Genomic DNA, 24,512 nt, shown 5'->3' with positions numbered 1-24,512 from the left:
GAAATGTTTTACTTCAATTTATTCTGTGTAGATTCTTTTTTTTAATTGTCTTAGGCTATTTAAAAAAGATTCTATCCAAAATAAATTGAAATAAACCATTTTAAAAAATTATATGCACAATACATTTCAAACTATTTTTAAAAATGGTTTATTTCAATTTATTTTGGATAGAATCTTTTTTTAAATAGTCAGGAGTCATTGACACTGCTCTTTTACTAATCAGGAAGCACATACTGAGTTTCTTTGAAAGAAAATCCAATCATTTAAAAATCCAATAATTTGTTTCCTAGTATAATTTGATTGCTTATTAGTAACCTATGACTATCACTAAGTGTTGTAGCTTATGATTCTTGATGAATGTATTCTATTTTATTTTTCTTTATGTACACTGAGAGCATATTCACCAAAGACAAATTCCTTGTGTGTCCAATCACACTTGGCTAATAAACTATTCTATTCTATTCTATTCTATTCTACTCTACTCTACTCATTTCTATTTTAATTCTAATAAGGAGTTTAGCTTCTCTCTCTTGAAAATGTAAGCTAGCATAAGGCATTATAATGTAAGCTAGCCTTAGCTTTCAAACAGTTCATTTAGTGACCAAAGTTACAATGGCATTGAAAAAAGTGACTGGTGACCATTTTTCACACTTAGCGACCGTTACAGCATCCTCATGGTCACGTGATCAAAATTTTGACGTTTGGCAACAGATTCGTATTTATGATGGTTTAAGTGTCCTGGGGTCATGTAATCACCTTTTGTGACCTTTTGACAAAGTCAAATGGGGAAACCAGATTCACTTATGTTACTAACTTATCAGCTGCAGTTATTCACTTAAGAACTGTGGCAAGAAAGGTGGTATAATGGGTTTAGTGACCAAAGTTACAATGGCATTGAAAAAAGTGACTGATGACCATTTTTCACACTTAGTGACCGTTGCAGCATCCTCATGGTCAAAATTTGACCAAAATTTTGATGTTTGGCAACAGATTCGTATTTATGATGGTTTCAGTGTCCTGGGGTCATGTAATCACCTTTTGTGACCTTTTGACAAAATATAAAATTTTTAATCAAGCCCCCCCCCCCCCCGGTCAATGGTGTCCCTCTTTACCAATCTGAAAATCTGGTATGCCGGTTTACATATTAAAAGTATTTACGTCAAAACTCCTACTATATTCAATGCTGATATTAGTTAAATCTCATACTCGGCACGGATAAGTGGGCATACTAATAGTTTCCGCCGGTATTTCTTCAATGTAGATCCTACTCCGAGGCGAAGGGCAGCGGAGGAGAGAACCTGCCAAATTGGCTCAGCCAGTCGGATCCGCGGCGGCGTTGGCATTGCGAGCCCTCTTGGAGATTAACAAGGTCTCCATCTCTGACAGAGGACCCCGGAAGTCCTCCCAGCTCCATGAAAAGCCGTCCTCGAGCCGTGTTGGAGGTCAACTTCCACCGCTCCACAAGCGGCGCTGGCAGGGGACGATGGGAGCTGCCGTCCGACCATCTGGCGATCAACTAAGAAGCGGCGCTTTCCCGGGAGCGCTGTCCACCGCCCGCCCATTCGTATCCGGGTCTCAAACTGGGTGGGCGGCCCTTGAGCTTTTCTCCGCCGCCGCCTCTCCGCAGGCTCAGGTACGGAAGCAGAGAAGGAGGAGGCGGCGGCGGCAGCAGGAGCGCAAGTAGCAGCGGCAAGCCGGATCGGAGCGCCGGCGGGAGAGCTTCCCTGGTAGGTGGAAACTGACACCTCTGCGGCCTTCGCAGGAGAAAACGGGGCTGGCTCAAGGAGAAGAGGCGCTCAGAAGCGGGCGCAGGATGCGTTTTTTCCTTCTCGACAGCACCAGAGGCTCGCGTAATTTACACCTAGGCACTCTCTGCACGGTTCGGGCTGCCTGGACTGTATATAGCACCGCTTCTTGTGATTGGGATCATGCATAGATTTTCGGGTTACGCGTGGTTGTTTCGGTTGTAAGAAAGCCAACAACTGCAGCTTAGCAACTCACCTAAAGCATTGGGGACAGCATAGTTAGAGACAGATTTTTCTGGGGAGAGAACACAGTTATAGAGTTTTAGGCACCCTAGAAATGAATATTATTATTATTAGAACATACGGTGACGACCTCTTCAAAACTTTTGCTCTATTATAATAAACATCCCACAAAAAAGTCACAGGCAGGACTTCTTAGAAATAATTTTTCCTGAATTTAGTTTAATTCTGAGGTTAGCCTTTCAGGTGGCATTAGATTATTTGATCCAACAGGTTATGACCCTGGATACTCTCATCTTAAACTGATTTTCCTTGGATTATTTACTACCATACCGAGTATGAGATTTAACTAGTGCCTGCTTCTAAGTAACATTTTAAAAATCTAATGAATGATTATTCTGAAGCAGGCCAACCAAGTCTTTAACAGGGTATGGAAAACTGGAGCTGGATAGTTTCAACAGTATGAATTCTTTACTGGCAGGGCAGGCCGGAAGGTGTAGTTTCTAGGATTGCAACATCATTTGCATGGCACCTTCTAATCCCATTTAGGAAATAGGGTGTTATTGTTATTTCTTCAATGTAGATCCTACTCCATATGCATCTAATGCAATGCAGTCATGGTATGAATATTATGCCTGTAACCTTGATCCTGTCACAATTTCCTCTTTTCATTCCAGACCAATACTTTAAACAGCCTTGTCCTGTTCCCTTTGCATTGGCTTTAAATTTCAGTGAAACCTTGATGTGTCAAAGTTCAAATGTGTTTGGCTTTGCAAGAACAAATCTGTTTTTACACATTGACTAACAACATTTGTCTTTGATTTAATGGACATTTATAAATATCAGATATCCTCTCCTTTAAATTGGTCTACTGAAGTGAAAATTTGTATTAAGCCAGACCTGTCCTATTAATGTTCCACGGTATATAAAATCTGAATTGGTGATACCAGCTTGATATTTGGGAAAGGCCCAAAGCCAATTGATCTATTGTAGATGTAATCAGTTCTATAATAAGCACTATGGATGCAGTATGCTAGCACATGTTACATTTATTTCTCAGCATTTGTTATTTCTGCATCCTCTGCTTCCACCAATAAGACACTTGGTTGTCTGGGAAGATTCTCAGTCATCCAGGTCATAGTTGTCTCAGAGGTGCTTTTTTTTTCTTCTTCAAAAGGCAACTGGACTCTGGTTGTTTATTGAAGGGCGGGGGGAGCACTTTTCAGACCAGACACTTAGTTATCCAATAACTACTCACTTTTTAGTTGTGCGGTTATGGAAGAATCTAATTTGGACTATTTGTGCCTTGTGTCCCATTTCTGTATTCCAGATTATTTTAACTTGAGAAATTGGGCTATGGGAGGAACAGTAGACAAACTAGTCTATAATTGCCTGGGCAGCATCTAGAAGTGAGGTCCTTGCCACCCTGCTGCAGTGCCTCTTTGAGGACTGTTTTTACTTGCTGGTGGGTGACATCTTGAAAGGAAAAGTGGTAGTGACTCCAAATAAAGACCATAGAGCTTGATAGAAATGAGAGAGCAATTGTCGTGTTGGGATTATTTTGTGCCACATAAAAACTGAATGGACAACATGTTACTTCAGTGGTAGAGAAAGACCCCCTCTAGGCTATAAACTATAAATAGAGCTTTCTTGAAGATTCTAGATTACAGTTAGTCAGTTTATCATATATATGAAGTTAAAACACTTTTAAGTTTTCAACATTGCCTTGGATAGATTATTGAGCTGCCTTAATTTCTGACTGTTCATCTGTTGAATAGCTTTATATTCAACTGTTGACCAAAACCTCATAACAGAGATATAGAAGACTACTAAAAGAAAACTATATATAATTCAGCACAAAATTAAATGTATGTACCATTCTGTTCAGTTGTGCCTTTGGATTATCTTGAAAAATTAGACTTTACCATCACATGAAAACTATTGATCCTTAATATGGAATTGCTCCATTAGCATATGGATGGGGAAGATGGTATCAATATAATACCGTGATGCTGAAGCTATGGCATGTGTGCCAAAAGTGGCACACAGAGCCATCTCTCTGGGCACAGAGCCGTCGCCCATTGCTCTTCTGGGTTCCGGTGTGCAGGCCAGCTGGTGTCAGCCTCTGCTTCGCTTGCTTGCCATAGAAACGGGGAGGGTGGGGGCATGGTATTGGGAGAGGGAGTTTTGTTCTCACCATCCTCTGTGCATGCTGATGACTGATGTTTGGACTTGGTCAAGGCCAACCGTCTCGCATACCAACCTGATGAGGCTCTTTGAAGATGCACCCCACATGACACCTTAGGGAGTTGCAGATTGGACACTGGGCTGGGGTAACAGGAGGGAAGGGCTGGGCAATCATTTGATGTGTACATGTTTGCGCCTTTCTGGCTCAGATCTTGCTTTCCTTTTTGCTGCTTTCAATTCATATCTAGTAAAAGTACTTTATCTATTCAAATGGAGTTGAGGTTTTTCGTTCTTAGCTATTGAAGGAGGCATGCCTGACAGCTGGTCTTCATGCACGTGGAAGTGCAGGAAACTGGAAGAGCAGCACCCCATGCGCATGTATGTGTTGGGAAGATGATCTTCTGGTTTCTGGTGCACACATGCACACTAGCCAGCTGATCTTCGCATGCATATGCATGCCAGAAACCGGAAGACCAGGTAGCCGATGCGCATGCATGCACTGGAAACCAGAAGATCATCCTCCCAGCACAAGCATGTGCACTGGCCAGCTGGTCTTCGCATACGCATACGTGCCAAAAACCAGAAGACCTTCTCATGCATGTGCCAGAAACTGGAAAATTATCTTTCTGGCATGTGCACCGGGCAGCTTCTCTTCTGGTTTCTGGCACGCACGCATGCGCGTGCTTCCATTTTGGCACTCGGTGCCGAAAAGGTCGCCAACCCTGCTATAATAAATATACTTTTGGGGGGAGATAATTGGGCAAAAGAAAATGTGAATCTACTAATGTGAAAGAAAATGTGAATCTAATTTTTTGAAGTTTAAAATATTTATGGCCTACTCTTCAAAGGAAAATATACAGTACTTTGCTATGTAGAACAGAATAAAATTAGGGTTCAGATAGATTAGACTTTAGAAACTCATTTGAAATCAGCTAGATAGAGGTAGTCCTTGAGTTACAACTACAATTGGGCCCAAAAGTTCTGTTGCTAATTGAGACATTTGCTAAATGAATTTTGCCCCATTTTATGACTTTTGTTGTCACAGTTGTTAGTGAATCACTTCAATTGTTAAATTAGTAACACCCTTGTTAAATGAATCTGGCTTTCCCATTAATTTTGCTTGTCAGAAGATTGCAAAAGGTAAAATCACATAATCCCAGGATGCTGCAATGTCATAAATAAGAGTCAGTTGCCAAGCTCCTAAATTTCGATCACATGACCCTGGGGATGCTGCAACAATCATAAGTGTGGAAAATGATCATAAATAACTTTTTTAAATGCTGTTGTAATTTTGAATGGCCATTAAATGAATGTATGTATGAATGTTTAACCTGTATTTAAAAATGTGGTTAGATTAAAAACGAGACCTTTATGTAGGCATCATGAATGCCTTCAAATTTTTATGCGTAAATCTTTGATGTATATCTTTAAGACAGCAGCCCAAATTAAGAATCATAGCAAAACTGATACATAAAAAGAATGACCTGAGACTCCAGCCCAGGTGTGTCAAACTCATTTCATTGAGGACCACATCAGGGTTGTGTTTGACCTTGGGGGGCCAGGGTGGGCGTGGCCAAGGTGGACATGGCCAGCTCAACATCACTCATGTTAGGAGTGCCTGTGTTGGCCTGAGTACTCTGCCAACAAAATCAGGTTCCCAATCTACACTTTTGGCTGGGACAGCCTTCTGCAACTCTCTGCCAGTGAAAATGGAGCTTAGAAGGGCCACACACAGCCATCTTGAGCTCCATTTTCACTTGCAGAGACACCATGGGCCAGTCCTTTGCTATTTCCAGGGCAGTCCCGTAGGCCAGATCTAAGCACCCTGTGGGCCGGATCCGGCCCGCAGGCCTTGAGTTTGACACCCCTGCTCTAGCCTGTTTTTGGCAAAAAGCAAGGTATTTCACAGAAAGCATTAAACCATATTTTTTTCTGCTTTGCACATTTTTCAGAAGCAGCAGGCATGTCCCACTTTGAAAGCAAAAGGCTACTATTTGGCTTAATGGCAGGAGCTGCTGGAGTAACATTTCTCCTGTGTTGGTATCTCAAGACAAACAAACGCAGCAAAGGTATGCATTTGCCTGTATTTCCAAATTCAGCCAGCAGTTTTGATTTAATAGATTTTCCACATGAAACTCACCAAGAGGAAAGGACAGTTTTGGTGTTACAAGGAAGACAGCTTCAGATCCTGGAGAAATTGAATGGCTTGGTGGTAAGTGTAGAAGAACTTAAAAGAGAATTGACATTCCTGAAAGAAGCTATTCCAAAGTTGGATGAACTTGTTCGAGATGAACTTCAAGGAAAAACAGAAAGTCGCAGAACCAGCCCTTCGCATAGGCTTGCAAAGAAGCGAAAGACTGAGGCAGCAGCTCAAGGCTCGTCTGATACCACCAGTTCTGAAGACGCTGAAAGTGAAGGCGGGTGGGTATTTTGAAAATATGTGGAATTGTGTTAATGAAATTCTTAGTTTATAAAAGATAAAAAGTCCATAAAAACAAGGTACATTTCATATATAATTTTTATTAATTTTTAAAAAGGAAGATGAAAAACTAATACAAATTAATATAAGAAAAAGAAATAAATAAAACAAAGATAAAGGTGCAAGAAAGGGAAGAAAATAAAAGAAAGTAAAAGAAAAATAGACAAGAAAAGAAAAAGTTACAAAGAAATAACTTCCAGTTTTGTTTGCAGCAGTTAGAAATACAATTATAATTTTACTTTATACTCAATGTTTACAACGTAACTCTCTTCTTTCTATAATCTACGCTGTTTAATCATCAAAACCATAAGTCATAAGTTCATTTGCTCCTGTTTCATGCAAAAGGTTTACAAAGAGTTTGCATTCAGCAATGAACATAGGCATTGTCTTTTCTGTGATCAAATAATTCAATTTAGCTATCTCAGCAAGTTCCATCATCTTCACCAACCATTCCTCCATTGTGGGTTGTGTCGCATCTTTCTATCATCATGCGTACAATAATCTCACTGCAGTTATGTAAAAAAACAAAAACAAAGTTCCATAACCTTTTTTTCCAATTGTTTTGTCCATTGATCCCAAAAGAAAAATTTGTGGTTTCAGTTGCATATTTCTTTTTAATCCTCTTGGTAAAGTGTATGTATTTGTTCTAGCTTTTTTTTTACATGTTCATCAAACATGTTCAAGATTGATAAACAGATTACTATTCATTGATGTGGAAGGCCAATATGCTAGGATTCTGCCACTCTCTAAAGAGGAAAGTCGAAGCAGCTGCACGAAGAAGAGATGCTTGGTTGACCCATAAGGACTGTCTTTACCAATGCAACTACTATTTTATCTTCTTTATTTATAATCTATAAGCTATACAGCAGTGGTGGGATTCAAATTTTTTTACTACTGGTTCTGTGGACATGGCTTGATGGGCATGACATGGCTTGGTGGGTGTGGCATGGCTTGGTGGGTGTGGCAAGGGAAGTATACTGTAAAATCTCCATTCCCTCCCCACTCCAGGGGAAGGTTACTGCAAAATCCCCATTCCCTCCTGATCAGATGGGACTCAGGAGGCAGAGAATAGATGGGGGTGGGGCCAGTCAGAGGTGGTATTTACCAGTTTTCCGAACTACTCAAAATTTCTGCTATCAGTTCTCCAGAATGTACTAATTTTCATAGACAAAAACAATCTGTAGCAGATTTAAAAAGCTCTTGCAAACTTGTAATAAATCAGTCCAGTACTTGCAAACTTGTAATTATGAATTTGAGGCCTTGAATGTTCCTGGCATAACATATACTGCACTAAGAAACCCGGTGTGGTGTAATGGTTAAAGTGCTGGTCTAGAAGCAGGGAGTACCAGTCCTTCTCCATACACAGAGGTCCAGTGGGTGGCTTGGGTCCGTCACTCCCTCTCAGCTGTAATAAATTTCGGATTCTGCATTGAGCCAGCTGAAAAACAAACTCCCTTGTTGCATCATGTATTGGTAGCTTTGGTTGCTGTAAGAAATAGGTGAGCATAGTTCAAAAACAAGCAGACTATGAAATCTTTAGGGACAAACACTAAGAATTGCAACAACAACTTGCAATATCCAGTACAGTCTTTTCAAGGCTAAGAACAAGTCCTTGATTGTGTTTTTTTAAAAGGATTGAAATGTTTTCATTGGAAACTAAGAGATAATTTATCTTGTCTCAAGCTCTTGTGATTTAGTAAATAATACTGACTGCCATAATCAATCTTAAAAGCTCCAAATGTCAGAACATTTGTTATTTGGTGCAGAAATGTTGTTAGTTCCATATGATTGCATTTAAAAACTCGTAATTCCGTTGTTTTCTACAATTCAATTGTCTGAAGAATTTTTCAGTTGGTAATTTTAAAGACATTAAAATTAAAAAACAATTTCTTCCTCTTAAAAAGATAAACTTTCGAACGAAATTGAAGAGAAGGACAATATTAATTGGGAAAGATGTAATTGCTGAATTTCGTTAATTCAGATTGGCTTTATGTTTCAATATCAAAAATATCATTGTAATTTTACTGAATAGTTTCTTATAAATAAAAATAATTATACTGTACAGGTAGTTCTTGACTTACAACCACAATTGAGGCCAAAATTTCCATTGCTAAGCAAGACAATTAAGTTAATTTTGTTCCATTTTATGACCTTTCTTACCACAGTTGTTAAGTGAATCACTGAAGATGTTAAGTTAGTAACATAATAATTAAGTGGATTTGGTTTCCCCATTCACTTCGCTTGTCAGAAGTTCACAAAAGATGATCACATCACCCTGGGATTGCAGCCATCATAAATGCATTCCAGTTGCCAAGAATCTAAAATTTGATTGTGGGGGGTGCTGCAATGATTATAAGTGTGATTTTTCAGTGACATTGAACCATCACTAAATGAATAATTGTAAATCAAGGACTATCTGTTGTGCAACGTACCAAAGAACTGTACTTGATTTAAGCATAATTTAATTGGTCTGTCTGTAGATATTGCAAAATTAATGAAAATGCTCAACATTGCATACTTAGCAGCATTCTTAAGATATGTTAATTAGTAAAAAATATATCAGTTACAAGCGGCAATATAACCATGTGGTTTTCAAGAAGAGGTTATATTTCTCCTCTTCTGTTTTAGTTACATGACAGCTCATACTGACACCGAAGGAGAATCTGAGGAAGAAAAAGGACAGATCAATTCCTCTGTATCTTCTTTGACACCAGAAAAGAAAATAGACTTGTCTAATCTCCTGCAGGAGGTGGACAGAATGCATGGTGGCTCGGAACATGAGAAAAGAGAAAGCTTCAAACTATTGCTTGAAAGAGAAGAAAAGGTATGGTCAATAATTCAGTGCTTTTTATGATATACTTTTAAAAGTTTTAGTGATGTCAAACACACATTTGAGTAGATTGGTTTTAAGGGGAAAAATTTCATTGCTTAAAAATAACCCTTTGATTAACATTCCCAAATATTTGCTGAGAGTGGGATCCCCATATAAGTGGTTATGGTTATTCAGTGCAGATGGGAAATAGCACTTAGCAATAGCACTTAGTCTTAGGTACCGCTTCACAGTTATTTAGAGCCCTCTCTAAGCAGTTTATGAAGTCAGCGTATTGCCCTCAACAATCAACAATCTGGGTTCTCGTTTTACCATTTCTGGGTCCTCAGAAAGATGGAAGGCTGAATCAATCTTGAGCCAGTGAGACTCGAACTGCCAAGAGTCAGCAGAATTAGCCTGCAATACTACATTCTAACCTCTGCACCACATCCATTATCAGGTTCCACCTCTCCTTGTTTCCCTTTTCTGATTGCCAACAGAGAAGCATTAAGTTTGTGATTTATATGAGAGTCAATGGGGCGTTTACTGTGGGATTAGAAAGATTAGAAAGAAGGCAGAACATAGAATAATAGGGTTGGAAGAGATCTCAGAAGTCTTCTAGCCAACTCCCTGCTCGAACAGGAGACCTTATATCATTTCAGATAAATCTCCTTCAGTTATGGAGCACCCACAGCTTCTGAAGGCAAGTTATTCCATTGGTTAATTGCTTTCACCATTAGGCAATTTCTCCTTAGTTCTAGGCTGCCTCCCTCCTTGGTTCATTTCCAATCATGGATGGAGGGGTTCCAGCAATAACCAAGGACTTCCCATTTTGTTTCCAGAATACAATAAGGAATTGAGTACAGGAATAAAAGATGGCAAGGTTGCTAGGTTGCTTTTCTTATTATGCTAAAATGAAAATGATGGGAGGGAGCCAGCACTGCATTATATATGATGCCTGTGCCCCTTCTAAGGAAATATAAGCGATGCTTTCTTCGGAGGCAGCCCCCTTGCATAGGAAAGAAAGAAAGAGAGAGAGAGGGAGAGGGGGGAAAGAAAGAAAGAAGTGGCTCAGGTGATAAAAGAGTCTTTAATGCATAGGAGAGATGTTGGTTTGCATTTTGCCAATGGCTGTTGCTAAATGTACCCACTATGGCCACCAGTTTGTATAAAACCCCATAGCATGTTTTCAACAAATGTTGGGGTCCGCTGAACTGAATGAAAGAATGAATTTCAGTGGTTAGATAAACGCATTTGAAAGGTCAAAATAAGCTACCGTATATTAGTTCGGTTTGCAGAAAGGAAAAAAAATATGTTACTGCTTCCAAGTCACTATCTATAGAAAACTGGCAGGCCATACAGCAAAAAAAAAAGTTACTTTCCTGCAGACATTTTAAAACATATATGTATTAAATTCTGGATCCTATTATTTGCTGCAACAGAAAACTCTGGAAAAAGTTGTTTTTGGGCATAGGGTCATTTATTTGCCTCCACAAGTTGTGAATGCTCCAACACTGGAAGTTTTTAAGAAGATGTTGGATAACCATTTGAAGTGGTGTAGGGTTCCTGCCTAAGCAGGGGGTTGGACTAGAAGACCTCCAAGGTCCCTTCCAACTCTGTTATTCTATGCTATTCTTCTTCTATTTGGAGTTACCGATCTGGCAGAATAAGTGCACTCTGAGCCTCCGCAATTAAACGGTGTCATCTTTTGAGACCCAGGAAGGGTACAATGTCTGTGGTGGCACCTTCTCTTTCGAATTAGGGCCCCCATGAGATCCATACAGCTCCCACTCTAATGGTATCCAGAAGGCCTTGAAAACCTGCCTGTTCTCCCAGATATTGGCGTAGGGTGGATGGAGCTCCCCCTGTTTTTTTATTAGTTGTCTGGATTGCTGTCTTGCAATTATCTTGCAACTTGTTTTGGCCTAATTTATTGCATTTCATTGTTTTAAGTTGTGCTTAGTTCTGTGAGAAGCACAGAATTTGTTGGAGTCCGGCAGCTTCAAAAGTATAGTAAATAAACCAAGCACAACACAATAATGCATGAACCCAATGAATTTAAAATACAAGACAACGTAATCACTTACAGAATAGCACATGGGGATTGGGGGAACATGCATTTTAAATATGTCAAAAGATCTCTGCAATAAAGCCAATCTAATGCATCTCTTTTCTTTGCAAGCAGTATAGAAACCATCCTAGTTTTCTTTGGAGACTTGTCCGAGCTTACGGGGACATGTTTGAGTTAACTACAGATGCTGAGGAGAAAAAGAATTATGCTGCTGAAGGTTGGCTGTTCAAATAGATTTTAATGGAAATTTGTTCAAAGTAGAAATATATCAGGAATGCTATTTTTTTATTGCTTCTGTTAAAAATAAGATGGGGCTCATTTAGGCGACTGAGGCAGAGAAATAACTTTGGTAACAATCCTGCTGAGAATTAATCTGATTCCCTCTTTACTTTTCTTTGCTTGTACCAGGGCAGCCTCACACCAAGAAAGATGGTGAGAATATTTAGCTAAGCAAGTATATTAGTGGAATTTCAGAGAAGGAGCACTTCTGCCCCTGTTCAGTTTTAAATATACTGGGAATGCTAGGGGAACGGCTTCAGGTTTTATTCTGATTCAGGTTCTTCTTAATTATACCAAAACATGCATTTGTAGGTTTTAAAACATTAATTGCAAAGCTGAATATGTTTGTTTGTTTATTTATTTGATGTACAGTACATCTTTCACCTGAGAATTGAAGACAACATGCCTTTTCCAATTTTCTCATAAAAGCAGCCATAGGAACAAGGTTATGCTGAGAGACAGTAGCTCTACATAACCTTCAACATCTGGGCAGGACTTGGACCTGGATGTCCCTGTCTAATTCAGCACTTAACCACTACACTACATTGGTTTTATCCTAGATGTGTGTCCTGCTGAATTAAATTAATCTGGAGCCAAATAAGATAAATTCCCAATTTAAAGTCACAGTCAATATATAATTATATTTATTGTTGAGTGAATGGAGCATGATCTAATATTACTTTATGCATATAGCTAAAATCTGTAAAATGCACCTTTTTCAGGAAAAATTGTTGGAGAGAATGCAGTTAACTTAGATCCTTCAAGTGCTGAGAGTCATCAGTGGTAAGTTTGAATAGTGGAGATTTTACCACATCTTTGATCCTATTTCTAAAATTTTCAATCGTGAAATGCCTAAAACAGACAAACTGTTTTAATAAATGCATTCAGAGACTCCTCAACTTACAACCACAATTAAATTTTCTGTTGCTAAGCAACAGTAAGTGTGAAGAATGGTCATAAGTCTCTTCTTTCAGTACTGTAACTTGACAGTCACTAAACAAATGGTTGTAAGTCAAGGACTACCTGTATTCACAGGTTCAGTCCTTGACATCTTCATATAGTAGATCTGGGAAAGTTATCCTAGATGTAGCCATTCTACAACTCTTTTATGATTAGTCAGTCTGGCTCATCATTTTTTTTGTGCTACTAGATTGCCAGCTACTATTGAGGATTATTGATAGGAGTCTTTCTCAAACAAGGGAAAATAATCCTTCCTTTAAGTTGAGTTTGATTCGTGGTGACGCTATGACAAATATTTATTGTTTTCTTGCCACTAGTATGAAAGTAGCTCATCAATGCTACCTTGTAGGACAGTGTTTCTTATGGCATACTTCACGTAATCCTCCAGGGAAAAAATAAATGCAAACAAGGTCCAGCCAGAAGGAGAACATCATGACTTCAAAACCTAAGGGAATGGTTTGGACAAAACTCGTCAGCACTTTTTCATGCGGCTGTTGACAAAAATAAGATTGCCAACATGATGACGGATATGGCATAAGAAGAAGAAGAAGAAGGCAACTTTTTAAGATGTGTGAACTTCAGCCCCTAGGTGTTGAAGTTCACACATCTTAAAATTGCCACAGTTGAGAAATGTTCTTCTAGGATATTTCCAGTCTAGTCATCAGCCCTGCTTTTCCCAAGTGGATTTCCATTGAAATCCTAACCAGGTTTGATCCTGTTGAACATCCACATTAAAATAAGATAGCTCAGATACGATCATCTTCTGAACATCTCTATAATTATTGCTTTTTTTAACCCTGGCCATTAGATGGAGCCATTGGATTCTCTATTTTTCTAATTTCCTAACTGTATGATAAATTCTCATTCTTCATTCAGAATCTTTCGAAGTTACTGAATTATTTTACAATTCACCAAGGCTGTAGATTTTCTGTCTCAGAAGAGGCAGCTTCTCTTCTAAGATTTCAATGAGACAAACAGATTTGCTGTTTTAAGGCTTTAGCTCATATTTAACTTGTATTCTGAACCACTTTTATGATTTGTGTTGACTTTTCTCTCTCTCATATTATATGTACAATATTATAGGAAAATAACTGTGACACCCTCAATATTACATATAGTAAAAACTAGCTCAGCTTTCTTGCTTGGAACCTTCCAAATGCTGGGAAAATGACTTTAGTCTCAGTACATGCTAAGGGCATTAAACGGAGTGAGGCTTGGCTCACCTCTTTAAAAGCCATGGCTCACCTCACATTTTGAGATGTTTGCAGAGGTTCTTAATCACCTGGGTCATAATTGCCTCAAAGTGCTTTTCTCTAAGGCATCTGGACTTTATTGGGTTTTTTCCCTTGAAAATGTTTTGCTTCCTGTCCAAAAAGCTTCTTCAGTTCTGAAGAACTGAAATAATTTTGCTCATTTTTCTGCCCTTTATAAATGTATTTTTCTTTCCCTTTTTAGCCAAAGTATGGTAATGAGGTAAACTAAGATTCATCCAGCTATTCAAATGAAAAAAATGATGGTAGACACTTTTATGACTTCTTCCCATAATGTTGCAACTTTGGACATCTGGTTCCCTCTCCCCCCCCCCCCAATTTCCATTAACATATTTTTTTTCTATCCTATCTTCTTCCCAAGGTAGATCTTTTCCTTTCTCTAAGTGCAATTGAAATGTTTAAAAACATAAAGAGCCTCCACTGTGTAAAATGTAAGAACCCAAGGATCAATGGAGCTTCCCATAGGAAGCTTTATCCATATTTTGTGAGATGCATTGGGTTTGCTCTCAATAAAAGCCAATATTGCAACAGGAACAATAATAGCAGAGTTAGGAGGGACCTTAGAGATCAAATAGTGCAACTCCCTGCTCAAGCAAGAGACCCTGTACTATTCAGGACAAATGGCTGTCCAATGTCTTGCTCAGATTTTTATAGGCATATTGCTCTTAAGTGTCTGGATTTCTGTTTGGACAAAGTGGTTTATGTAAACTTTTGGATAAGTATTTATTTTCACTAAGAATTTGAGGAGCTGTGAGAATTGATTTCTCATTTGTATATTATAGTTGAAGCAATCAGAAGCTTATGGCAACACCTAGATCCTTATCTTGGTATAACAGGTTGTAACCAGATCACAAAAGAGCATGTATTTAGTTAATGTTTTCAGTTGCACATTATGCCCTCAATAGTAACAGTAGATATCCACGAATTCCTGTTGTACAAAGACTCCATCCTTCACAGATTGCAGGGTTATTCTATCATCTTTTATATTGCCCATTATATTTATCTATTTGTGAGAAACATTGAAAGGTGTGAATTATTTCTCAGTTTAGTTGTGAGGAAAAATAAATACATTTTCCTCTTTCTGATTTTAATAAAGGAAACAGTTACCCTATCTGTACTAGCTATGCAAAAAAAAAAAAAAATCTAGATCATCCAGAAATTAAGTTATAATAAGTGCTGGGTTAATGCTGAGTTAAGATCTCCTCTTTTAATTGTGTTTAAAGTTGTTCTACTGTTATAGACATAATCCTTGTAGCTAAACATGTTTAATAAATAAACGAACATGAAACATGCAAAATATCAAAGAGGGAATCCAGGATTAAATTCAGTAGAATCAGTAAGACTTAGGGTTTTATGAAATGAAAACTGTCCAATTTTCAGAATAACAGAGTTGGACATCTTCTAGTCCAACCCGCTGTTCAAGCAAGAGATCCTATACCATTTCAGACAAACGGCTGTCTAATCTCTCCTTAAAAATCTCTAGTGATGGAGCACCCACCACCCCTGAAGGCAAGCTGTTCCACTGGTTAATTGATTTTACTGTCAGGAAATTTCTCCTTAGTTTTAGTTCTAGGTTCTTTCCTTAATTAGTTTCTATCCATTGCTTCTTGTCTTGCATTCAGGTGCTTTGGAGACTAGGTTGACCTCCTCTTCCTTGTAGCAGCCCTTAAAATATTGCAACACTACTATCATGTCATCCCTAGTCCTTTTTTTCACTAGACCAGACATACCCAATTCCTGTAACCGTTCTTCATATGCTTTTTAACCTCCAGTCCCCTAATTATCTTTGTTGCTCTTCTCTGCACTCTTCCTAGAGTCTCAACATCTTTTTATATCATGGTGTCCAAAACTGGATACAATATTCCCAGTGTGGTCTTACCATGACATTATAAAGTGGTATTAATACTTCATGATCTTTGTGATCTTGATTCTATCTCCCTGTTAATGCACCCTAGGATTGTTTTGGATATTTTGGTGACTGCAGTGCACTGCTGGCTCATTTTTAAGTGGTTGTCCAATAGGACTCCTAGATCTTATAATCAATGGATCTACTCTAAGCATACTAAGACATGATTCCCATTTGTGATTTATGGTTTCATTCTTGTTTTATCACTGTATGAAGATGCTTTGCTAAGTGGTTTCATTTATGTAATATATGCTGCCCAGTAATGGTATCCTCTTTTCTTCACTACTGATTCGGTAGCAGGCGCGCACGGATGTCTGGGCATGTGCAGAACCTTCTGCGCATGTGCAGAAGGTCTGTTATGACATCTGGGTGGGTGGGCGGAGTCTTGTGCCATGCCACTAGCGGTTCTCCCAAACCGGTGCGAACTGGCAGAATACCACCTTTGCTGCCCCAATCCATGCAGGTTCTGGGAATACAGTAAATAAAAAAATACAGTAATGAAAATCAACTATGATGGTTGCCCATACAAAACTAAGGACCAAAAGCTTGCCAAAATAATACCATTTTAAACGTACTTCCTAAAAGATGACCTAGTCCTAAACCTCTTTAAGAAACGATGACATCAGCAAATTCTCCCTGTGTGGCTGACTAGTCAAGCAGATTTAGTTTTGGCAAAATAGTGCCAAACAACCTTGTGTCATATCCTGAAGTCGTCATGGGCTATGGGAAAATCTTAGCTAAAACGCTTAGTGCAAAGGGCAAAGGAAGTTAGTAAATTCCAGCAATCACTTCTCTTAACTCATATTAAAACTACTCATATTAAAATTATCTCATATTAAAAGTTCTTGTATCCAAGGTGAAATATGATTAAGATATATAAATGTAAGTAAAGAATTAATGAATAGTAAAGTACACAGGTAGTCACAGGGGTGGAATCCACTTACCTTTGCTGTTGTTAGGTAGCAATGGGAGCATGCACAGAGAGTCAAAAACGGATGTGATTATGTCCGGGCGGGGTGGGTGGAGCCTGATACTGAGCGCCTGCAAAGGTAAGTGAACAGCAAGAGGGGGGATCCGCTGTGCCACACAATTTACATTAGCTTTCTAGCTAATATAAAGCACACGTCACAGCTGATCGTCAGAAAAACTGGTTCACCTGAACCGGTTTCATTTTTTAAAATACCGGTTCGGGCAAACCAGTAGCATTTTTACTACCAGCTCGGGCGAACCGGTCCGAACCAGTAGCATTTCATCCCTGGGTAGTCCTCAACATATGACCACAATTGAGCCCAAAATTTATGTTGTTAGGTGAGAAATTTGTTAAGTGAGTTTTAAGACCTTGCGACATTTGTTAAATGAATCATTGCAGTTGTTAAATTAGCAACAAAGTTGTTAAGTGAATCAGGCTTCCCCATTGACTTTGCTTGTCAGAAGGTCACAAAAGAGGATCGCGTGACACCCGGACACTGCAACTGTCAAAAATACAAGTCAGTTATCAAGCGTCTGAATGTAAATCACCTGACCATGGGGATGCTGCAATGGTCATAAGTGTGAAAAATGGTAATGTCACTTTCTTCAATGCTGCTGTAACTTTGAACGATTACTAAGTGAACTGTTGTAAGTCAAGGACTACCTATATACTATTCTGAAAAGATTGGAGGAGACCTCCAATAAAGCAGTGAAGGAAAGTCACTAGTATCAAGTATCATCTAGTACCCATGATGGTGAACATGGGACACATGCCAGAAGTGGCACACAGAGCCATCTCTCTGGGCACGTGGTCTTCTGGGTTCGCCATGAGCGCCAACCAGCTATAGCAATAGCAATAGCAGTTAGACTTATATACCACTTCATAGGGCTTTCAGCACACTCTAAGCGGTTTACAGTCAGCATATCGCCCCCACAGTCTGGGTCCTCATTTCACCCACCTCGGAAGGATGGAAGGCTGAGTCAACCTTGAGCCGGTGAGATTAGAACCGCTGAACTGCAGATAACAGTCAGCTGAAGTGGCCTGCAGTACTGCACCCTAACCACTGCACCACCTCAGCTGGTCTTCTCACGCTCAGGAGCGCCAGAAACTGGAAGAGCAGCTCCCTGGCATTAATGAGCTTCTGCGCGCATGTGTGCCAGAAACCGGAAGACCAGGTCACTGGCGTGCACATGCATGCCGGAAACCAGAAATCCAGGGTCCCGGCGTGCACATGCGCCTAGGGGAACTGCTCTTTCGGTTTCTAGTGCTCCCATGCATGCGCAGCAGGGAGCTGCTCTTCCAGTTTCCAGTGCTCCCGTTTCAGCACTTGGTACCAAAAAGATTCACCAACACTGATCTAGTATCACCCAGCCATTGTGGAGTGGTCTAAAGCCAGTCTGGATTACTGCTATGTCAACCGAATAATGGAAATGGTTGGTTGATTTGAAAATACACTAAATCATAATAGGGATCTTGTCTAAAGCTTGATTCATCCCAAAGACCTTTCTACATGCTTTTAAAATAGTTTCCTTCAAAATGAAAATTGTCCTGCAACATCAATTTCTAGTACTGTATAGTTTTGATATAAGAATAGGTACAAGAATGTATATGACAGCTATTGTCAAATCCCTATCATTGCTGAGAGACAGACATGGCAATGGATGGCCCTGTTGCCCTTATGAGCCATAGTGTTTCCTTTTCCTGCTTTTATTGAAAAAAAGAGCTTGTCTCTCATCTTTTGGAAGCAGAATAAGAGGCAGAAATCTGCTGTCATTTTCTGTTGTTTGTTTTATAAAGTCTGGTCTCGATTTCCTATATTTTTAACCAATGGATTAATAACTGCTAGTTTCACAAACATATTCTGGGAAAGAGAGATTCCAGATTGTTTTTGATCTACTGGAAAGGGATTGCTATTTTGTAAAAATTTAGAAATCCAGTTTTTTAGAAGAGCGGTAAAGGTAATGGTTCCCCTTGCACATATGTGCTAGTCGTTCCCGACTCTAGGGGGCGGTGCTCATCTCTGTTTCAAAGCCGAAGAGCCAGCGCTGTCCGAAGACGTCTCCGTGGTTATGTGGCTGCATGACTAAATACCGAAGGCGCATGGAACACTGTTACCTTCCCACCAAAGTGGTCCCTATTTTTCTACTTGCATTTTTACATGCTTTCGAACTGCTAGATTGGCAGTCATTTAATCAAATTACTAACCCCTTTCTATATCGCCCCCTCCCCCAAAAAAACCTGTTTGCTAGAATTCCAAGAAAGTCACTAAAACTGCTCATTTCAGGTAGCTGAAATACCTTCAACACAAATCACATTTTTACTCAACTGATTATGGTTTTCAAAATAATGATGCAGCATATCCCAAAACAGCTATGGTGTAACAGTGGATCTTATGAACATAAAATTGCAATCCTATCTGACACTACAGCTTTTCTCTCATAGATGTCAGTAAATATAGTGTGTGGATTATTGTTCGTGTGACTTTTCCACTAAGAGAAAATAAGCAGCTTTCTTATTCATCCAGAAAAGCCCTCACATACAGAAATATAGCCCTTAACTGGTTTAACCCAGCACTTTTCTTCTCTTGTCACGCACAGACTTGGAGATTCTATGAAACTTCAGGATTAGCTTATTTGTATTTCATTGTTTTCTTTTCTAGCTGTAATCCGTTTAGCTATGGTATGCTGAGTTTATCTGATTAGCACCTAATGAGCCAAGCGAAACTGGAGAGAAAGTGGCGTTGCCGTCCTGCAACATAGGAGAAATCAAGTTTTAGTAACCTTGTTTCTCCTGAATACTTGAAATTCTTTAACTGTCTTTGCTAGCAATATCAAGTCTGGTTTCTTTTTGAGCTGTGCTACAGTGAGATGATCCCAACTGTTTGGGTAGAAGAATATCCTGAATTTGACATGTAAAGGAAATAGATTGGGATGAGGCGACAGACTATAAAACAATGCATTGCTCTATTCCAGGGGTGTCAAACTCGATTTCAATAAGGGCAGCATCAGGACTGTGTTTGAGTTGGGGAGGGGGCATGGTCAGCTTGAGGTCACTCGTGTCGGAGGCACCTGTGGTGGACCAAGCACTCTGCCAGCAAAAACAGATTCCTGAGCTCTGTTTTTGGCATGCTACTCTTTGCCAGCAAAAACGGAGCTCAGGGGGCATATGTAAGGTGACCAGATTTTCAGATTGGAAAAGAGGGACGCCCTTGACCGGGGGGGAGGGGGGGGCTTGATTAAAAAAAAAAATTTGGTCAAAAGGTCACCCCAGGACACTGAAACCAGCATAAATACGAATCTGTTGCCAAACAAAATTTTGATCACGTGACCATGAGGATGCTGCAACGGTCGCTAAGTGTGAAAAATGGTCATCAGTCACTTTTTTCAATGCCATTGTAACTTTGGTCACTAAATGTTTTCCCCCTCCTCGAGACTCCTCACTTCTTCCTTCATTCCTCTTGCTTATCTACCTTCACCTTATCTGTCTTCTGCTCTTTCCCTCTCTTCCTTCCTTTCTCCTTCCATCCTCTCTTCTTTCCTCACTCACTCCCTTCCTCCTTTTTTCTCTTCCTTCCTCCTTCCATTCTTTCAGCTTCATTTCTTTTGCCTATCTACCTTCTCTGTCTTTCTGCTCTTTCCATTTCTTCGCTTCTGTTCCTTCCTCCTTCCCTCCTTTCCTATTTCTTCTTTCTTCCTTCCTTCTGCCTATCTACCTTCACCTTCTCTGTCTTTCTGCTCTTTCCCTGTCTTCCCCTTTCCTCCCTCCCTCCCTTCTTTCCTTTCTAGTTCCATCTTTTCTTCTTTCCCCTCTCCCTCTTTTTCTTTTTTCCTTCCTTCCTCCTTCCTCTTGCCTATCAACTTTTTTTATTTTTTTTTGTTACATAGACGACACATACCCACAACAATAAAAACAAAACAAAACAAAAAGAAAAAAACCCATCATCACATATAGCATGTCATTTGGTTACAAGTGTTTTAACATTTATCATTCTTATACATTTATTATTTCATTTAATAGGTTATAATATACAGTTTGGGTTGCTTTGTTTATCATCCCTTCCTCCTGTTATAACACCACCTTATTTTCCCTTTCTTTTCCCCCTTCCTCCCTTCTCTACTTTCTTCCTTCCTGCTCTCCTTTCCCTTCCTTCTTCCCTTACCTTTCTCCTACTCCTGCTCTTCCTCTTCCCCTTTCAACCCTCTCTCCCCCTCTTTCTCTCCTTTCCATCCACCTCTCCTTACCTCTTTCTTCTTTCCATCTTCCTTTCATTCTCTCCTCCTTTCTCCCTTTCTCCCAACTCCCTTTCTGGGAGTTGAAGTCCACACACTTTCAAGTCTCCAAGGTGGAGAAAGACTGATCTATCTAATTAATATAATTATTTCTCCCTCTCTTTTTCACTCTCTCTCCAGCGCACACACGCAAATGCATAGGGCAGCCCACCTCACACACAGGTAACTCCGGGCGGCTTACGGGAAGAGGACAGCCGACCACTCAACCACGCGGGGGGGCAGGATTTCGCCAAGAAAAGTTAACTTTCCTGCGAAAGGGGCCGGCAGCCTCTCAGCTGTTCCCGGCCGGGGAGACCTCCCCCCACTTCCACTCCTGCGACCCTCCTCCCGCCTCCTCGGAGCTTCAAGCAAGCTAACTGGGAAGGCTGGGGAAGAAGAAAAAGCGGCGGCGCGGGGGCGTGGCGGAAGCCCGGCTGCCGTTTCTCTTGCTGAGGGCGGAAGGGGAGGAGGAGGAGGAGAAAGTTAAAGTGGCGGCCCGATCCCTTCAGCAGCCGAGACGGGAAACGTGCGTTTTGACAGGGCTTCCACAGTGCTGTGCAAGCCCTGCCAAAGTGTCCGTTCCCCTGGTGGGCTGCCGTTTCTCTTGCTGAGGGCGGAAGGGAAGGAGGAGGAGGAGAAAGTTAAACTGGCGGCCCGATCCCTTCAGCAGCCGAGGCGGGAAACGTGCGTTTTGACAGGGCTTCCACAGCGCTGTGCAAGCCCTGCCAAAGTGTCCGTTCCCCGGGCGGGCTGCCGTTTCTCTTGCTGAGGGCGGAAGGGGAGGAGGAGGAGGAGAAAGTTAAAGTGGCGGCCCGATCCCTTCAGCAGCCGAGACGGGAAACGTGCGTTTTGACAGGGCTTCCACAGCGCTGTGCAAGCCCTGCCAAAGTGTCCGTTCCCCGGGCGGGCTGCTGTTTCTCTTGCTGAGGGCGGAAGGGGAGGAGGAGGAGGAGAAAGTTAAAGTGGCGGCCCGATCCCTTCAGCAGCCGAGGCGGGAAACGTGCGTTTTGACAGGGCTTCCACAGCGCTGTGCAAGCCCTGCCAAAGTGTCCATTCCCCGGGCGGGCTGCCGTTTCTCTTGCTGAGGGCGGAAGGGGAGGAGGAGGAGGAGGAGAAAGTTAAAGTGGCGGCCCGATCCCTTCAGCAGCCGAGGCGGGAAACGTGCGTTTTGACAGGGCTTCCACAGCGCTGTGCAAGCCCTGCCAAAGTGTCCGTTCCCCGGGCGGGCTGCCGTTTCTCTTGCTGAGGGCGGAAGGGAAGGAGGAGGAGGAGAAAGTTAAACTGGCGGCCCGATCCCTTCAGCAGCCGAGGCGGGAAACGTGCGTTTTGACAGGGCTTCCACAGCGCTGTGGAAGCCCTGCCAAAGTGTCCGTTCCCCGGCCCGGCTGCCGTTTCTCTTGCTGAGGGCGGAAGGGGAGGAGGAGGAGGAGAAAGTTAAAGTGGCGGCCCGATCCCTTCAGCAGCCGAGGCGGGAAACGTGCGTTTTGACAGGGCTTCCACAGCGCTGTGCAAGCCCTGCCAAAGTGTCCGTTCCCCGGGCGGGCTGCCGTTTCTCTTGCTGAGGGCGGAAGGGGAGGAGGAGGAGGAGAAAGTTAAAGTGGCGGCCCGATCCCTTCAGCAGCCGAGGCGGGAAACGTGCGTTTTGACAGGGCTTCCACAGCGCTGTGCAAGCCCTGCCAAAGTGTCCGTTCCCCGGGCGGGCTGCCGTTTCTCTTGCTGAGGGCGGAAGGGGAGGAGGAGGAGGAGAAAGTTAAAGTGGCGGCCCGATCCCTTCAGCAGCCGAGGCGGGAAACGTGCGTTTTGACAGGGCTTCCACAGCGCTGTGCAAGCCCTGCCAAAGTGTCCGTTCCCCGGGCGGGCTGCCGTTTCTCTTGCTGAGGGCGGAAGGGGAGGAGGAGGAGGAGAAAGTTAAAGTGGCGGCCCGATCCCTTCAGCAGCCGAGGCGGGAAACGTGCGTTTTGACAGGGCTTCCACAGCGCTGTGCAAGCCCTGCCAAAGTGTCCGTTCCCCGGGCGGGCTGCCGTTTCTCTTGCTGAGGGCGGAAGGGAAGGAGGAGGAGGAGAAAGTTAAAGTGGCGGCCCGATCCCTTCAGCAGCCGAGGTGGGAAACGTGCGTTTTGACAGGGCTTCCACAGCGCTGTGCAAGCCCTGCCAAAGTGTCCGTTCCCGGGGCGGGCTGCCATTTCTCTTGCTGAGGGCGGAAGGGAAGGAGGAGGAGGAGAAAGTTAAACTGGCGGCCCGATCCCTTCAGCAGCCAAGGCGGGAAACGTGCGTTTTGACAGGGCTTCCACAGCGCTGTGCAAGCCCTGCCAAAGTGTCCGTTCCCGGGGCGGGCTGCCATTTCTCTTGCTGAGGGCGGAAGGGAAGGAGGAGGAGGAGAAAGTTAAACTGGCGGCCCGATCCCTTCAGCAGCCAAGGCGGGAAACGTGCGTTTTGACAGGGCTTCCACAGCGCTGTGGAAGCCCTGCCAAAGTGTCCGTTCCCCGGTCCGGCTGCCGTTTTTCTTGCTGAGGGCGGAAGGGGAGGAGGAGGAGGAGAAAGTTAAAGTGGCGGCCCGATCCCTTCAGCAGCCGAGGCGGGAAACGTGCGTTTTGACAGGGCTTCCACAGTGCTGTGGAAGCCCTGCCAAAGTGTCCGTTCCCCGGCCCGGCTGCCGTTTCTCTTGCTGAGGGCGGAAGGAGGAGGAGGAGAAAGTTAAATTGGCGGCCCGATCCCTTCAGCAGCCGAGGCTAATTCTCTGCACGAACGAGAGTGTGGGGGCAGCGGCAGCCGCCCGCACAGAACTTCCACGCGCTTCAGGGGCTTCTGCCGGGCGGCGGGAGCCCCGGAAGCGAGAGGAAGTTCTCTGCGGGCGGCTGCCGCTGCCCCCACGCTCTCGGAGGCGGCGATCCCATTCACGAAGAGGCAGGAGGAGAGGTGGGGCCAGCGGCAGCCGCCCGCACAGAACTTCCACGCGCTTCAGGGGCTTCTGCCAGGCAGCGGGAGCCCCGGAAGCGAGAGGAAGTTCTGTGCAGGCGGCTGCCGCTGCCCCCACCCTCTCCTCCTGCCGCGGCGAGCGGAAAATTCTCTGATTAGAATTAGATTAGATTACTCACCAACAAGCGCAGCTGCAACCCCAAAAGACGAAAGGAAAATGGAGACTCGCGCAGGCGTCCTCAGGCTAAGGAGTCCAGCCAATCAGTGAGCTGGTTGGGATGGAAAATTTTCCATCCCAGCCAGCTCACTGATTGGCTGGAGTCCTGGCCAATTAAATCAGTTAGCGGCAGGCTGGGCTGGCTTAAATTTGTAGGTAGCAGATAGAACAGAACGATGAGCCAGCCCAGCAAGC

General features: G+C 42.5%; 1 protein-coding gene and 2 long non-coding RNA genes across 3 annotated transcripts in view; 2 read left to right on the top strand and 1 right to left on the bottom strand.

Moving 5' to 3' along the window:
- Positions 1 to 1,381: 1,381 nt before the first annotated feature.
- The window catches only part of RMDN2 (regulator of microtubule dynamics 2), a 39,052-nt gene continuing 15,921 nt past the window's right edge, over positions 1,382 to 24,512 (top strand). The window contains exons 1-5 of the mRNA XM_032215141.1: positions 1,382 to 1,727; positions 6,125 to 6,593; positions 9,280 to 9,475; positions 11,646 to 11,748; positions 12,533 to 12,593. Coding sequence (XP_032071032.1) covers positions 6,136 to 6,593; positions 9,280 to 9,475; positions 11,646 to 11,748; positions 12,533 to 12,593 — 818 coding nt within the window. The 5' untranslated portion in view covers positions 1,382 to 1,727; positions 6,125 to 6,135. The remainder of the gene's footprint in view (positions 1,728 to 6,124; positions 6,594 to 9,279; positions 9,476 to 11,645; positions 11,749 to 12,532; positions 12,594 to 24,512) is intronic.
- Positions 9,827 to 11,509, top strand: LOC116507173. The gene is made up of 2 exons (XR_004255170.1): positions 9,827 to 10,343; positions 11,064 to 11,509. It is a non-coding gene; the product is annotated as an uncharacterized LOC116507173 (long non-coding RNA).
- Positions 15,912 to 24,309, bottom strand: LOC116507172. The gene is made up of 3 exons (XR_004255169.1): positions 24,280 to 24,309; positions 16,892 to 16,988; positions 15,912 to 16,413 (listed from the first exon to the last, which is right to left on the bottom strand). It is a non-coding gene; the product is annotated as an uncharacterized LOC116507172 (long non-coding RNA).

Source organism: Thamnophis elegans, chromosome 4 (genome assembly GCF_009769535.1).
Source record: "Thamnophis elegans isolate rThaEle1 chromosome 4, rThaEle1.pri, whole genome shotgun sequence".
Lineage (NCBI taxonomy): Eukaryota > Metazoa > Chordata > Lepidosauria > Squamata > Colubridae > Thamnophis > Thamnophis elegans.
This window is presented reverse-complemented; position numbering and strand designations above follow the sequence as displayed.